Source organism: Hyla sarda, chromosome 9, assembly GCF_029499605.1.
Source record: "Hyla sarda isolate aHylSar1 chromosome 9, aHylSar1.hap1, whole genome shotgun sequence".
Lineage (NCBI taxonomy): Eukaryota > Metazoa > Chordata > Amphibia > Anura > Hylidae > Hyla > Hyla sarda.
In genome coordinates this window covers 21353693-21370426 of record NC_079197.1, presented here as the reverse complement: position 1 = coordinate 21370426, position 16734 = coordinate 21353693, and the positions used below count along the sequence as shown (strand labels likewise).

At 42.6% G+C, this 16734-nt stretch overlaps 1 protein-coding gene across 1 annotated transcript in view; it reads left to right on the top strand.

Annotated features, from left to right (window-relative positions):
* Positions 1 to 16734, top strand: part of IRAK1 (interleukin 1 receptor associated kinase 1) — a 67205-nt gene that overhangs the window by 43019 nt on the left and 7452 nt on the right. The window contains exons 8-12 of the mRNA XM_056539998.1: positions 2981 to 3301; positions 4585 to 4653; positions 7388 to 7615; positions 11481 to 12024; positions 16465 to 16590. Coding sequence (XP_056395973.1) covers positions 2981 to 3301; positions 4585 to 4653; positions 7388 to 7615; positions 11481 to 12024; positions 16465 to 16590 — 1288 coding nt within the window. The remainder of the gene's footprint in view (positions 1 to 2980; positions 3302 to 4584; positions 4654 to 7387; positions 7616 to 11480; positions 12025 to 16464; positions 16591 to 16734) is intronic.

Genomic DNA, 16734 nt, shown 5'->3' with positions numbered 1-16734 from the left:
TTGGGTGTTTGATCACTAGCGCTGTCCATCTCAAGCTTCTCAGGCTGTTAGTTCTGGAGGTCACCAGGTCGGTCAGGATCAGTTTACACTGTGCAGTTCTGATGCATTTATGAGAGAAATATTGCCAACCCTTACCGCGTTTTCACATGTTTACTGCATTTTAGCTGTTTGTGCAGTGATTTATTTATTTTTTTTCCAAAGCTGTGGTTAAAAATTGCGTGTTTTTGCCTAATTTTGCACAATTGTAGTATGGGCTCCATTTTTGCTATGATTTGGGAAAAATTACAACAAAAAAACTGACAAAAAAAAAGTGTGAACACAGTCTCAGGGAATGTGTATAACTACTATATATCCTGATCCCATAGAGATAGCAGCAGCAGTATACAGATAGAGCTGGAGGGAAGGTGTATGATTACTATATATCCTGATCCCATAGAGATAGCAGCAGCAGTATACAGATAGAGCTAGAGGGAAGGTGTATGACTACTATATATCCTGATCCCATAGAGATAGCAGCAGCAGTAGTAGCAGTATACAGATAGAGGGAAGGTGTATGACTACTATATATCCTGATACCATACAGATAGCAGCAGTATACAGATAGAGCTGGAGGGGAGGTGTATGACTACTATATATCCTGATCCCATGGAGGTAGCAGACGGAGCTGGGTGGGGGTCTGGTAGGTGATGAGTTTGACAACCATTAGGCACTAGAAGATTTTGGAGGGACAGACTTGTGATCACATGACCAATTCGAGTAATAAAATTCATGGATGCAGCTGTACTGGAATAAAACAGATTGTGCTGTAGGACTAGTGATGGTGAATGAGCATGATATAGGCAAAAAAAAGTGCTTCTTAAAGATGGAGCGTATGTTGGCTTAGTGGTGGTCAACCAGTCGCATTATTGACGTAACTCCCTCCAATAGCTGTTATAGTCTAAGCCAGTCTTCTCCAAACTGTAGACCTCCAGATGTTGCAAAACTGCAAATTCCAGCAAGCCTGGAGAACCCACAGTCAGGGTAAGCAGGACCCTTTAAGATGCTCTATAGCAGTAATCTCCAACCTGTGGCTCTCCAGCTTTCGCAAAACTACTTAGATAGCTGCATGCTGTCAGGTCATAATGTGGTGTTTCTCAACCGGGGTGCCTCCAGCTGTTGCAAAACTACAACTCCCAGCATGCCCAGACAGCCTTCGGCTGTCTGGGCATACTGGTAGTTGTAGTTTTGCAACAGCTGGAGGCACCCTGGTTGAGAAACACTGTCATAATGGGATATGGTAGTTTTTACACAGGCAGGGGCGCACTGCCAAGCATCTCAGGGTTTTCTATTTGAAAAGTGTTTGCGGGAATCTATGACCTGCAAAGTACAATTTCTCTAGGGAAAAGACAGTCACCTAGCAACAGCTGGTTGGGTACAGGAGATGCCTTCTAATGGCTTCTAAAAAGAAACTCAATGCATTGCTGTGCAAGCAATTACTGCTTCAGGTGATGTCCTGATGAGGGTGGGCTTTCCCTTGGGGATGGTACTGATGGGGGTGGGCTTTCCCTCGGGGATGGTACTGAGGCGGGTGGGCTTTCCCTCGGGGATGGTACTGAGGCGGGTGGGCTTTCCCTCGGGGATGGTACTGATGGGGGTGGGCTTTCCCTCGGGGATGGTACTGATGGGGGTGGGCTTTCCCTCGGGGATGGTACTGAGGCGGGTGGGCTTTCCCTCGGGGATGGTACTGAGGCGGGTGGGCTTTCCCTCGGGGATGGTACTGAGGCGGGTGGGCTTTCCCACGGGGATGGTACTGAGGGGGGTGGGCTTTCCCTCGGGGATGGTACTGATGGGGGGTGGGCTTTCCCTCGGGGATGGTACTGATGGGGGGTGGGCTTTCCCTCGGGGATGGTACTGATGGGGGGTGGGCTTTCCCTCGGGGATGGTACTGATGGGGGTGGGCTTTCCCTCGGGGATGGTACTGATGGGGGTGGGCTTTCCCTCGGGGATGGTACTGATGGGGGTGGGCTTTCCCTCGGGGATGGTACTGATGGGGGTGGGCTTTCCCTCGGGGATGGTACTGAGGGGGGCGGGCTTTCCCTCGGGGGTGGTACTGAGGGGGGGCGGGCTTTCCCTCGGGGGTGGTACTGAGGGGGGCGGGCTTTCCCTCGGGGGTGGTACTGGGGGGGTGGGCTTTCCCTCGGGGGTGGTACTGAGGGGGGGTGGGGCTTTTCCTCAAAATCTTTCAGACACTTTGACTTATGCGTTCTAGATATGTTAGAGCTGTATGATGAAAAGGGACAAAACTATTGTATCTCCAGTTCTGGTGACTGCACATTTTTCATTAGTCAAGATGCAAATTCCTGTATGCCATGATGTTAAACCATGTATAATATACGTGTATGTATGTATATATATATACACACATATATACACACCATACTCACCAGAACATTAACTTTATGGACAGTTTTATCCTCTTTCATCACACATCTCTAGAAAATGGATTTTACAGTTTCCGAAAAATTAGGGGGGGGGGGGGGGGGCCTTATTTGTGGAAAAGCCCTGCCCCAACCCAGGCTTTACCCAAAAGAGACCCTTTCCCCAATCAGGACCTCCCCTAAAACAGTAATTGCCTGCATAGTAATGGCCCATGCACATTACGGAAATTCTATTCCTCTTGCAGCAAGCTCCAGGGAAGCCCACCCCCATCATTAGGCACTCTCCATTGTCTTCACAGAAGTTCTGGGTCGACTTAAGAAAATTCCATAGGAGAAATTCCTAAATATGCACAGAGTAGCAGTATCTTATTGAAAACAATGGGAGGCTGCTGCAAGTAGCCAGATGCCTGTACCCATCAAATGCTGTACCATCCGTGAGAGAGAGGTGCCCGTCTTGGTCTCTGCAAATATATAGTAGCTGGTTACTATACATCTGGCTTATTTCTGTCTAACAAAGTGTGGGCTCTGTGTATAAGCATTGTCATGACCTATCCATTTTGCAGGGCAGATTTCCTACACTCACCTGGAAGCAGCGTCTAAGCATCATGCAGGACGCGGCCTGTGGCATCCAGTTCTTGCACACCTGCAAACCCAGCATCATCCATGGAGACATCAAGAGTTCAAACATCCTCTTGGACCAGGCCCTGGTTGCCAAGTTGGGAGACTTTGGACTAGCTCGCTTCAGTCGATATGCATGCGATGCAGGGAAGAGTCGCACTTTAGCTCGGACCAGCACGGTGAGGGGTACTCTGGCCTACCTACCTGATGAGTACGTGAAACTTGGAAAGCTTACCTTCGAACTTGACACTTACAGCTTTGGAGTGGTGAGTTGGCATTGATGCCAAAAATTACTTAAGATCTCTCCTCCCATATACATGGTGGATCAAGTTATGTTTTGTGCATTAATATTCCTTTTGTCCTTGAATGTGGTTATATCTGGATCCATGTTATACTACTCTGTATTATGGCGCCCATAAACTTTATACAGAGTCAAGCATGTCTATTGCAGAGTTATTCTTATCTCTGTGAGAGCATAAAGGGGGAGATTTATCAAAACCTGACCAAAGGAAAAGTAGCCCATAGCAACCAATCCAATTGCATCTTTCATTTTGCAGAGGCCTTGTTAAAAATGAAAGAAGCGATCTGATTGGTTGGTATGGGCAACTGGGCAACGTTCCCCCTGGGAAGGTTTTGATTGCTCTCCCCCAAAGTGTGTCACAGAGGAAGCCTTATTGTTGTAACCAGTTTGTCTAGTTATTGTAACCCCAATTGCTGAATGGCGCTGAGCTGCAATACCACACACAACCTGTCAATCAATGTGGTGCTATTTTTCTATGGTTATTTTTTTCTAATCAATACTGGCATTGCATATTTGATGGTTACCTACATGTAGGGTAAATGAAGGGCCCCTATTAAAGGGGTAATCCAGGCAAAAACTTTTATTTTTATATATCAACTGGCTCCGGAAAGTTAAACAGATTTGTAAATTACTTCTATTAAAAAATCTTAATCCTTCCAATAGTTATTAGCTTCTGAAGTTGAGTTGCTGTTTTCTGTCTAACTGCTTTCTGATGACTCACGTCCCGGGAGCTGTCCAGCTCCTATGGGGATATTCTCCCATCATGCACAGCCGGGACGTGACATCATCATTGAGCAGTTAGACAGAAAACTTCAGAAGCTAATAACTGTTGGAAGTTTTAAGATTTTTTAATAGATGTAATTTACAAATCTGTTTAACTTTCCGGAGCCAGTTGATATATAAAAAAAAGTTTTTGCCTGGAATATCCCTTTAACTCTTATCAGAGGTTGTTGATGCTTGGCTCAGACCTTCAGCGATGCCTTGTAAGTAAATTGTATTGCCCACTTACTACAGCGCACATTCATCCTCTGAGACCTTGTCCCTGTTGGTGGATTAGTCTTGTTCTGACGTCTGCCAGGCTCAGATACAATTGTGGTCCCGGTCCCTCTGGTGGTGGAGGCCGTCATCTGCTCTTGTGGTGATAAATGTAATGTCTTCCCTGCGGCCTGCATGGCTGAACGTGCAGTTCTGTAAATGTGGCTTTTATCCTGTTCTGACCCCCAAGGTCTGACCGACCCTTTCTTTCAGGTCTTACTGGAAATTCTAACTGGAAGAAAAGCTGTGGATAATGATAGCAATTCTCACACTAAATATCTGGTAAGATCTGTTTTTTGCTTTCCCTCTCAATTGTTGAAAAATACATTCCCCCCCCCCCACAAGGGGGGGGGGGGGGGGAGAGGGACGTGGTCGACTGAGCATAAATAAATGACTTAAGGGACGCCATGCAAATTCACAAGGAGGGTTCGTCATTTCTCATGTGCTAATCTTATGTATTATGATAGTATGGCTGTCCGCTAAGGGCAAATATTTTAGTTTTGCAACAGCTGTAGGCATCCTTGTTGGGAAACACTGCCTTAATGAGCAGCTGTCATTTCACAGAATCAAGCCCCCCCCCCCCCCTCCCCCAAATCTCTACAACACACCCTGACAAGCAGTAGCATGGTGGACTTTATAGAACAGTGTAGCAATGAATCCCACACAAGGGTGGGAAAGAAATACACACAAGGCCTATTCACAGTTTGATATCCACCTGAAAAACTCTGGATGGACATGTAGCATCAGTTGCCAGCTCAGTCGGCGCTAGGACCACTTGGACATGCGCATCCTCCATTGAGGACAATGCATGTCTGAAAGAATGGACATGTTAATTCCGGAGTATTAATTTCTGCGGCAAAATTTTCGGCTGCAGAAATTTAGCTGTGTGCACTGTTCAGCAGGATCCCATTGAATAACTGTAGGAGGCTGCTGCACTGGAAATCTTTGTGCTGGATTCCATTCTGAGTGGATGGAGCCTTACTAGAAGCAGCAGCATGGAGGACATTATAGAGCAGTACTAAGCTGTGAATCCTGCACAGGGGTGGGATAGAAGAACACTTACTAGAAGCAGCAGCAACTCTGTGTGTGTGTCTGTCTCTGTGTGTGTGTCTGTCTCTGTGTGTGTGTCTGTCTCTGTGTGTCTGTCTCTGTGTGTGTGTCTGTCTCTGTGTGTCTGTCTCTGTGTGTGTGTCTGTCTCTGTGTGTCTGTCTCTGTGTGTCTGTCTCTGTGTGTCTGTCTCTGTGTGTCTGTCTCTGTGTGTCTGTCTCTGTGTGTCTGTCTCTGTGTGTCTGTCTCTGTGTGTCTGTCTCTGTGTGTCTGTCTCTGTGTGTCTGTCTCTGTGTGTCTGTCTCTGTGTGTCTGTCTCTGTGTGTCTGTCTCTGTGTGTCTGTCTCTGTGTGTCTGTCTCTGTGTGTCTGTCTCTGAAAAAAGAAGCAATCTGATAGACACACAGAGACAGAGACCTTGTTAAAAATGAAAGAAATCATCTGGTTGCTATGGGCAACTGGGCTTTTTTTTCCTCTGGACGGGTTATGTTAAAATAAATATATGTTCATCTTGACCGCTGCTTTTAATGCTGTGATAAAACCATAGTCCTCACAGTATGACGGTATGAATGGCGTGTGTGGGAGCTTTTGAGACGTTGATAACATTTACCACACTTGGTTGTTGGGGAGGCTGTATCCTAGATACTGAGGTGAGTGTGTATATATATATAAAAATATTATAACTTAGTGTGTGTTGTATCGAATGTGGGCAGTGTTTAGTATCTGCAGACAGATCAGCTGATCTGAGGGGATGTTTAGAGATATAAAATGTTATTACTCATCTTGGTGCAATTCTATTCTGATAAAGTTTGTCTATCATACTGTTGCAAAACTACTAATCCCAGCATGCCCAGGCTGTCCACCCTCAATTATGGGGCTTGCTATGTTTCTGTGCGTACGTCCCTAATTGCATTCACATGCTGCAGCTAAAACTTAGCACCAGTGTTTCCTGACCAGGGTGCCTCCAGCTCTTTCAAAACTACAACTCCCAGCATGCCCGGACAGCCAAAGGCTGTCCGGGCATGCTAGGAGTTGTAGTTTTGCAACAGCTGAAGACACCCTGGTTGCCAAACACTGACTTAGGATAAACCCACAGCAACACAGCGAGACCCCTGCATGCAGGTAAAAATAAAAATTTGTCAGTGTTCGTACTGATAAAGAAGTGGATGTGCGGGGAGGCAGGGAACAATCATTTTTATAGACCTTAACAACCTCCTCTAGGATTGATCCCCAGGGTTTATTTCGATATTACTTCTCTCTATTCTTGTAGCATACCTTTTCCAGTTGGGGGCAGCAGAACACTTGTAGTTAAGCATAGATAAGCTGACGTTTTATTTATTTATTAATTTATTTTATTTAAATATATATATATATATATATATATATATATATATATATATATATATATATATATATATATATATGTATATGTATATGTATATGTATATGTATATGTATATGTATATGTATATGTATATGTATATATATATATATATATATATATATATATATATATATATATATATAATAATATTTATTTATTTATTTTTTATTTTGCAGCTAGCGCCTTGCAAGCTGTTTTGCAATTGTCGAATTTCATAGTGAGGGTTTAGGTGACTCAAAATATTGACACAGTTTTTCATCACAAATCTAGGCATAATATTTTGGCATGCAACAAAATGTGACTTCCTTTAGTAAAATAATAAATAGTGATTTTTTTTGTTTTGTTTATTTTTTCCATTGTTGCAATTGCTGGTGTAAGTAAAATCTGTTTCACTACCACTGTGCCCCAGTGTAGTTAATAAATATAAATATATATATATATATATATATATATATTAATAATACAAAAAATAATAATACAAAAAATAATAATTAAAAAAAAAAAAGAATAAAATAAAAAAAGTTATAAAAAAATATATATATATTTATAAATTTTTTTTTTTTTTTTACTGTTTCCTATTCACAGAAAGACATCGTGAATGAGGAGGAGAGTGAGGAGGCTGAGAGCAGTAGTCCCCAAGGAGCTACCAGCAACAAAGTTTCAGAAAACAAACTTCTCCGAGCAGCGTCTCGCATCTGCCGACATCATCTTGACTTCCGGTTAGGCAATTGCCCTGCAGAGGTCGCTCAAGAGCTTTGTTTGCTGGCGTGTCGATGCTTAGGACGACAGAAGAAACGTCCCAGCATGGTGGAGGTAACGGATTTGTATTCATATGGGAGAATTAACGTTGTGAATAACAGGCGCCATTATTATCATTTGTATGGTAAAAGGCTAAGGCCTGGAGTTACAATCTTTAATATACAAACGTATATAAAATAATATACCACTGCACTAAAGCAGTAGAAGTTGTTAGGGACAACTTAGTGTGCATTTACACCATGGTTTGTGCATGCAGTTTAGCTATAGTTATACCTTATAAACTAAATCCTTTTTTTATCTAGTGCTATATGATTATCCTTGACTACAACACTATAATAATAATGATAATAATGATGATAATGATGATGATGATAATAATAATAATAATGTATACAGTGAATATTTGCAAACAGACAAAACAGTTGTAGGGCCCAATTTTTATTTTATTTTTTTCTTTTTTGTTCGCCAAAAAAACCTGACTGAACCGCAACCATGCCAAACTGTATAAAACCGGATTCACTTTTTTAGTATGGGTTTTCAATGTCTATGGGTATGGCGACAAATCAGGTTCTACATAGTTTTTAGAGATGATCGAAGTTACAGAAATTTGATTTGTCACGAACTTCTCGGCTCGGCGGTTGCTGACTTTATCCTGCATAAATTAGTTCAGCTTTCAGGTGCTCCGGTGGGCTGGAAAAGGTTGATGCAGTCCTAGGAGAGAGCCTCCAGCCCACCGGAGCACCTGAAAGCTGAACTAACTTATGCAGGCTAAAGTCAGCAACTGCCGAGCCGAGAAGTTTGTGACGAATCAAATTACTGTAACTTTGCTCATCTCTAATAGTTTTGATACAAAATAGTGTATGGTCACCATATACGTAAGCCGTGGTGTGATGCGCCCATAAGGGGTTATCCAAGGTTGACAACTTAAAACCAAGGTTTAGAATAGGAAAGACGTCTTATTACTAGGACCCCTGCTGATCACAAAAACGGGGTTAGAGAGTGCCACTGGTTGAATGGAGGCGAGGATGAGTATGCACAATGCTGCTCCATTCAAACGGAGACTGCCGTAGATAGTCCATCTCTGTATGTGACTATCTCTGGCAGTCCCATTGAGTTTAAATGGAGCGGCACCAATACTTGACCACTGCTCCATTCAAACAGGAGCACTCTGGACCTCTGTTCTTGTGATCCCAGTGGTCAGATCCTGCACTGACAGATATCACCTGCACTGTGGATAGGTGATATGTACTCTTGGAATAACTCCTTTTTTAAGTTTGCTTCAACAAAGGAGACATCCCAGAAGTCCTTACATGGACCCTGGGATCTCTGCCAGTACAAAGTATGACCCCTGATCGCGCCACGCAATCTCTCCCAGTGAACGCTGTGAACAGTTTTAAAGGGTTTATCAAGGAATGGAAAAAAACAGAGGGGATTTCTTCCAAAAACAGCACCACCCCTGTCCTCAGGTTGTCTGGTATTGCAGTAGGGTTCCATTAATGTGAATGGAGCCAAGTTGTAATACTGCTCACAATCTGAGGACAAGGGTGGTGCTGTTTTTGGAAGAAATCAGCTCTGTTTTTCTATTGCTGGATAACCCCTTTCACAAATTATATGGTGTGATGAGCGATATAATTTGTTGTTCCTCGTATCTCCGCCATTAGAGCAGGGCTATGGCAGTGTATTAGGCTGCATTCACACCAGGTTTTTGCAATACAGTTCCCATATAAGGTTTTTGATTAAAACGAATTCCTCAAAACCGGACTAAACTGTATCAAAACGTGTGTACAAATTTTAACCCGTATACGGTTTGAAAAATGATGTCCAGTTGTATCCGTTTTTTTTTTTTTTTTTTTTTAGAAAAAAAAGTATACGTTTTTAACTTTTCACTCAATTATGAATAAAGTTTCACTTGTTTGATTGAAATTCCAAGGAAAAAAAAACTGTGCAAAGTCAAAACCCATATGGTGCAAACCGGATGGAACCGTACGCACATACGGTTCTGTACAGTTCCCATTGACTCCCATGTTTAAAAAATTAAAAAATAACTAAATTTGCCTTTTCAATACGGTTTGTCACCCGGACCAAAAACCGTGGTAGTTTACAGTTTTGGGTACGGGAAAAAAAAATTGCCAAAACCGTACAAGATGCAAACTGGATGCAACCGGGTGCAGTGTTTGGCATACGGTTTTCAATGGAAAGTCAATGCATACGGTTTTCAATACAGTTCCATATTTTTTTACATTGAAAATGTATACGAGAACTGTATTGCAAAAACGTGGTGTGAACGCAGCCTTACAGATGTTGCCCCCATTCCTGAGAACACTGCTCGGTCTGGTATGAATGTCCATATGCGGCAGCTGCCTTCTGGTCAGGAAAGCATCCTCTTCCTGTATTTAAAGAAAGGAGAGATGATATTAGATTGATGGGGATGCTACTTCCTGCAGTATGCTCTGTGACAGACTGCAGGAAGAGATAAGCGGTGTCTGTGTACCGCTGCTCTTCTGTACAGTTATCAGGTTCTGACCATGTGGTTTTGATACAAATATTTACTTTCCATTGATGTGTGTAGAAGTCATCTGTCCGATTTCTAAAAATAGAAGGAAAAGTTCTCCATAGCGTAAGGCCGGGTTCACACCACGTTTTTGCAATACAGTTCCCGTATCAGGCTTTTGAATGAAAAATGGATTCCTCAAAACCGGACTAAACGTGTATACAAAATGTAATCCTTTATACGGTTTGAAAAATGATGTCCGGTTGCATCCGTTTTTAAAGAAAAATAACAACATATAATTTTTTAACTTTTCATTCCATTATGAATAAAGTTTAACTTGTTTGAATTTCCAAGAAAAAAAAACTGTGCAAAGTCAAAAACCGTATGGTGCAAACCGGATGGAACCATACGCACATATGGTTCTGTACGGTTCCCATTGACTCCCATTTTAAAAAATTTAAAAAAATAAATAAATGTATACAGTTTAATTCGGTTTTTCACCCGGACCAAAAACCATGGTCGACTACGGTTTTGGGTACGGGAAAAAAAACTAACAAAACCATACAGGGTGCAAAACGGACACAACCTGATGCATCATTTGGCATACAGTTTTCAATGGAGAGTCAATGTATACGGTTTTAAATACGGTTCCGTATACTTATATGGGAACTGTATTGCAAAAACGTGGTGTGAACCCAGCCTAACACATCGGAGATAGGTTAAGAATGATCAAAGACCAAATGCCGCTTAGGTTGCATTCACACTTCGTTTTTACATTACGGGTACCGGATCCGGCTGGGAGAGGAACAAACCGGGCTCTCTTACCCCTGCCGGACCAGTGCTGAACTCCATTTACTTTAATGAGCTGACCGGAGTCAAACTGACTCCGGTCGGCTCATTTTTGACCCGTATGCGGTTTCCTGACCGGACCTAAAACCGTAGTATACTATGGTTTTAAGTCCGGTCACAAAACCGGATGAAGGTCAGAAATGATCTGACCGGAGTCACCGTTTGACTCCGGTCGGCTCATTAAAATAAACAGAGTTAAGCGCTGGTCCGGCTGGGGTAAGAGAGAGCCCGGTTTGTTCCTCTCCCAGCCAGATCTGGCACCCGTAATGTAAAAACAAAGTGAATGCAGCCTTACCCTGGGTGGTTGTGTAGCGCCATACACCACAATAGTCTCGCCTCCGGTTTGGCAAAGTAGTGGGTGGGCTTCACTGAACCGAGCGGCAAGTTAGAGTTGGCGCTGACTGGACCAAAGGACACAACTTGAACAGTGAAAAAGAGGATTTTTACTTACCAGGATGCCACGCGTTTCGCTGCGCATGCGCAGCGAAACGCGTTGCATCCTGGTAAATAAAATTCTCTTTTCATCTGTCCTATATGGCAGCATAGTATTTTAACTTTTTCTCACATTTGGATCTTCAGGTGTTTAATGACATAACAAGATTGCAGAGTCTCTTGCATGTGGACACCGGACCCCAAAGTGACGGACAGAGCCCCTCTCTTCCTGACATGCCAGATTCCTTCTCTCCGGTCCTGGGTCTTATTTCCAGTCTGCAGGCTTCGGTACTTATCCCTCAGGAAAACACTGACAAGTTTACTCCATGTGGTGCCCAAGGAGATGCTTCAACCTCAGGCAGCGTCCGGCCTTACAGCCCTTGTGTCTCAGACTATGACGACAAACTGGTCAATTTCTGCAGCAGTTTTTCCTCATGTGAAAGTCAAAGGACGTTTCAGAGGACTCCAAATCTACCTGAGGAGAGTGATGAAAGTGTCCCGGAGTTATCCATAGCTGCTTCACCTAAACTTACGGGTGACATACCAAACCAACAAGAGCCGCACTCCGCACCTCACATAAGGGCTTTACAGGGCCGGAGTACAGTGCTCGAGGCCTCCAACCTTAACGCCTCTGCCTGGCAAGGAAGCAGCGTGCAAGGCGAAAACAGCTTGGCATCAGGGGAATCGCAAGGTAACGTGATAGCGTGCCAACATATATAGGTAAAACCACATCTGGTCATTAACAGGACAAAGACCATTGGTCCAAAATCAGCTGTCACGCCCCCTTCCCATAGACTTTCGTTGAGGGGGCGGGCGTGACCTCACGAGGGGGTGGGCGTGACGTCACGAGGAGGCGGCCTCGAACACGGAAGCCCACACACAGCTTTCGGAGTAATAAACTTCCGGATGCTGCGAGCGGAGCTCCGGAAGGCAGGGCAGTGGAGAACCTCTTTAACTTTCTGGCACCAGTACAGTTCTGGCACTCCTTTAAACAGATTTGTAAATGATTTCTATTAAAACTATATTTACCCTTCCAGTACTTTTTAGCAGCTGTATGCTACAGAGGAAATTCTTTTTCTTTTTTGTCTTGTCCACAGTGCTCTCTGCTGACACCTCTGTCTGTGTCAGTAACTGTCCAGAGCAGCATAGGTTTGCCCTGGGGATTTTCTCCTGCTCTGGGCAGTTCCTGATAAGGGCATCAGGTGTCAGCAGAGAGCACTGTGGACAAGACAAAAAAAAGAAATTTAAAAAAGAAAATAATTTCTTCTGTAACATACAGCTACTAAAAGGTACTGGAAGGGTAAAGATTTTTCACTAGAAGTAGTTTACAAATCTGTTTAACTTTCAGTCACCAGTTGATTTAAAAAAAAAAAATTTCCACCAGAGTACCCCTTTAATTGGAATGTGTCTTCAGAAAATTACCTGTTTTAAAGTCTTTAGGCTAACCATATTTTAACGATTTTTGGGGGATATTTTTATTTTTTCACATTTTCCAATCTACTATATAGTTTTAAAATAATCCTGAAATCTTGCAGTATTCATTCTGACACTAGGCTTAAAACCAAGCTGAGACTTCCTGTTATGTACAGATAATTTCCTAGACGTGCCCTCTTTATCATTATAGGGGTACAGTGGAAGGTGACACCAGTATATAGATATAAGAGCTACACACAAAAAGCTGTTGCTCACAGATAAGCCTCCCCCTCCTTGTAGAATGAAAAGGTCGCAGAGAATGTCTAGTAACTTTACTAATTCATGTAAAAGGAACAGCTCCCTTCTATTCTTGCTTATGTTGATACCAAGGAAAACATCTGCAACAAGTTTGTTCAACGTGTTTTCCCCGTGTTTGCATAGGTTTTCTTTTCCAGTTGCTTTGCTTTTCTTTCCTTCCACACTCCAAAACATACTGAACATACTGACTGGGAGCCATTTGTGTACAATGCTGCGGGATCTTTGAGCACTTTATAAAGAATTATTATTATTAGGGGTCTGCATATCACTAAATGCGGTTAAAAACAGCTCAGGCAAGATGGCTAATAATTAAAAAAAAATGCAAATAGAAAGATAAGAAAAAAACACATTTCAATGTCTAGCTCTAATCGATAAAAACAAATCTAGGTGATTCGTTCCCTTTAAAGAGGTACTCCGGGAAAAAAACAAAAAAGATAAATCCTTTTTTTGGTGCTGAACACAATAGGCTCGTTGGCTCCGTTTTCGCATACAACAAAATTAAACGTACTGTAATGGTAAGTGTGAACCCAGTCTTACACACCTTTTGTAATTTACTTCTTAGAGTTGTGGCCCATTTGTTCTCTGTTCGAAGCTGTGCACTGCACAGTCCCAACACTCTCTCTTCTCCCTCTGTCCGTTTTGAGACTCCTACAGTCATGCATTCACACCACGTTTTTGCTATACAGTTCCCGTATACGTGTTCTATGTGAAAACCGTACGGAACCGTATTGAAAACCGTATGCATTGACTCTCCATTGACAACCATATGCCAAAAGATGCATCAGGTTGTGTCCGTTTTGCATCCTTTACGGTTTTGTCAGTTTTTTCCCGTACCCAAAACCTTAGCCTACCACGGTTTTTGGTCCGGGTGAAAGACTGTATTAAACCATATGTTTTTTATTTTTTATTTTTTTTTTATTTTTTTTTGGGAGTCAATGAGAACCGTACAGAACTGTGTGTGCGTACGGTTCCATCCGGTTTTCACCATATGGTTTTTGACTTTGCACAGTTTTTTTTCTTGGAATTTCAATCAAGCAAGTGAAACTTTATTCATAATGGAGTAAAAAGTTAAAAGCCTATCCATACAGGAACTGCATTGCAAAAACACAGTGTGAATGCACCTTAAGGCTGGGTTCACACCACATTTTTCCAAATACGGTTACCGTATACGGGATTCCGCTAAAAACCGTATGTAACCGTATACAACCGTATGACTCCAAATTAAAATGTATACGTTTTTTCCCCGTATACGGTTCCAAAACTTATGTACGGTTCTATCCGTTTGCATCCGTTTTTGCTAACTGTTTTGCTATTTTGTTGGAATTAGTTTTCCAGCAATTTAATAGTTACTATTGTTCTATTGAAATTCCAAAGGATGTGGGAGTGGGATGTCTGGGATGAATTCAACTCCAAAAACGGATTAGAAAAACCGTGTGCAACCGTATTCTGAAATTCTGTGTACGGTTCTCATAGACAACAATGTTAAAAGAACCGCATACGGTTCGCATACGGTTTTCCAACTGGAGGCAAAAACGTGGTCGATAGCGTTTTTGCCTACGGTTGAAAAATCGGCAAAACCGTATCCGAGGCAAAACGGATGCAACCGTACACAACATTTAGAATACGGTTTACAATGCGTTCTCTATGCATACGGTTTCGGATACGGTCGGATACGTTTTTTTTGCGGAAAACTGTAAACTGTTACCGTATTTGAAAAACGTGGTGTGAACCCAGCCTAAGCCAGTTTGTCATCCTATTTTGCCGCAATTTTTTTTTTTAACTCCGTTTCACACTGATCCACACTGCTTCAGCTCCGCTACACACAGATGCCCAGCTTCACACAACGATCCCCTGATGACAAGATCGCTGTGTGTGGAAGACTAGGAAACATAACAGTAAAATATCATGATGGCAAGATGGCTTGGGTGACCCTGTAGGAGTTTAAAGGGGTTATCCAGGAGAAAACTATTTATTTTTTATTTTTTATATGTATCAACTGGCTCCAGAAAGTTATTTACAGATTTGTAAATTACTTCTATGAAAAAATATTAATCCTTTTAGTACTTATGAGCTTCTGAAGTTGAGTTGTTCTTTTCTGTCTAAGTGCTCTCTGATGACACGTGTCTCGGGAACTGTCCAGAGTAGAAGCAAATCCCCATAGCAAACCACTTCTACTCTGTGCAGTTCCCGAGACGAGCAGAGATGTCAGCAGAGAGCACTGTTGCCAGACAGAAAAGAACAACTCAACTTCAGCAGCTGATAATTATTGGAAGGATTAAGATTTTTTAATAGAAGTAATTTACAAATCTTTTTAACTTTCTAGAGCCAGTTGATATAAAAAAATTTTTTTTTCCTGGAATACCCCTTTCAACATGGTCAGTGGGGGGCAGCAGAGAGGCTGTCTGTCTGAGCTCTGCAGGGAATATGGGGCACAGAGGTACCAGAAAACTAATAAAACTTTATAAATTCCCTTTAGAATAGGGGATATCTGGTCATTAAGAGTCTATTCCCACGTACGGTATCCTGCGCATATTTGATGCTGCAGATTTGATTCTGAGTTCAGTCATTTAGTTTACGTTGAACTTTGCAGCATAAAATCTGCAGCATCAAATATGGGCAGGATACTGTATGTGTGAATACATCCTAAAAGCATATCCCCCGATTTCCAGATTTTAAACCTGTATCACCTTGCAGAGCTCTTTGCTTCCTATCTTCTAGGACGCACTAGTGACGGGCCCGCTCAGCCAATCACTGTCCGCATCAATGTCCCCGCCTCAGCTGGTGACCCGGCTAAGCGGGCCGTCAATGGCGAAACTCGTATGCTCAGTGGGGAGATCCATGCATGCTGGGAGTTGTAGTTTAGCAACAGCTGGAGGCACACTGGTTGGAAGACACTGTCATATATGGAATGACCAGCATGTGGGGGGGGGTAACAATTCTTTTGCACTGTTCGCATTTTACGCTTTTGTTTAAAACTGCAGCAAAATGTGCTTTGACCCAGTGACTGGCAGTGACGTGACCTGGTTGACATCTTCTGTAACATTTGCTTTTAGTTTGTTTTATATTTTACTATGATTGAAGGGTGTAGTGTGTTTCTTTTTTATTTTTTTTTATTATTATTTTGTTTTGATGGGTGGGATGTTTTCATAGAGTTCAGCCTCACCTAGGGCAGTGTTTGCCAACCAGGGTGACTCCAGCTGTTGCAAAACTACAACTCCCAGCATGCCCGGACAGCCTTCGGCTGTCCGGGCATGCTGGGAGTTGTAGTTTTGCAATAACCGGAGGCACCCTGGTTGGCAAACACTGCCCTACAGAAAGTCTATTTACTTTTTGAGTAAACTCTGTGCTCGGATCCAGTCCCGTGTTGTCGTATGTTTAAACTGTTTGGTTCTTCTTCCAGCTATCTCGATGCCACATCACCAGATCATCGTGAATCCTGCCAAACAGAGATTTGTAGAGCAGCTGGCGCTGTATGACCAGGGGAAAATAAACAGCCTAGAACTGCTGTATTCTGGAACGAGTCCAGGTAACCAGCCCCGCTGTTCTGACCCTTCCAGAGAGAAAACTTTTTACATAACTACTTCATCCCTTCTCTGGTTAACCTCATACAGTCACCTCCTGTCAGATACTTTTTTTTTTTTTCAACATTTTTCTATCCTATGGGGGGATT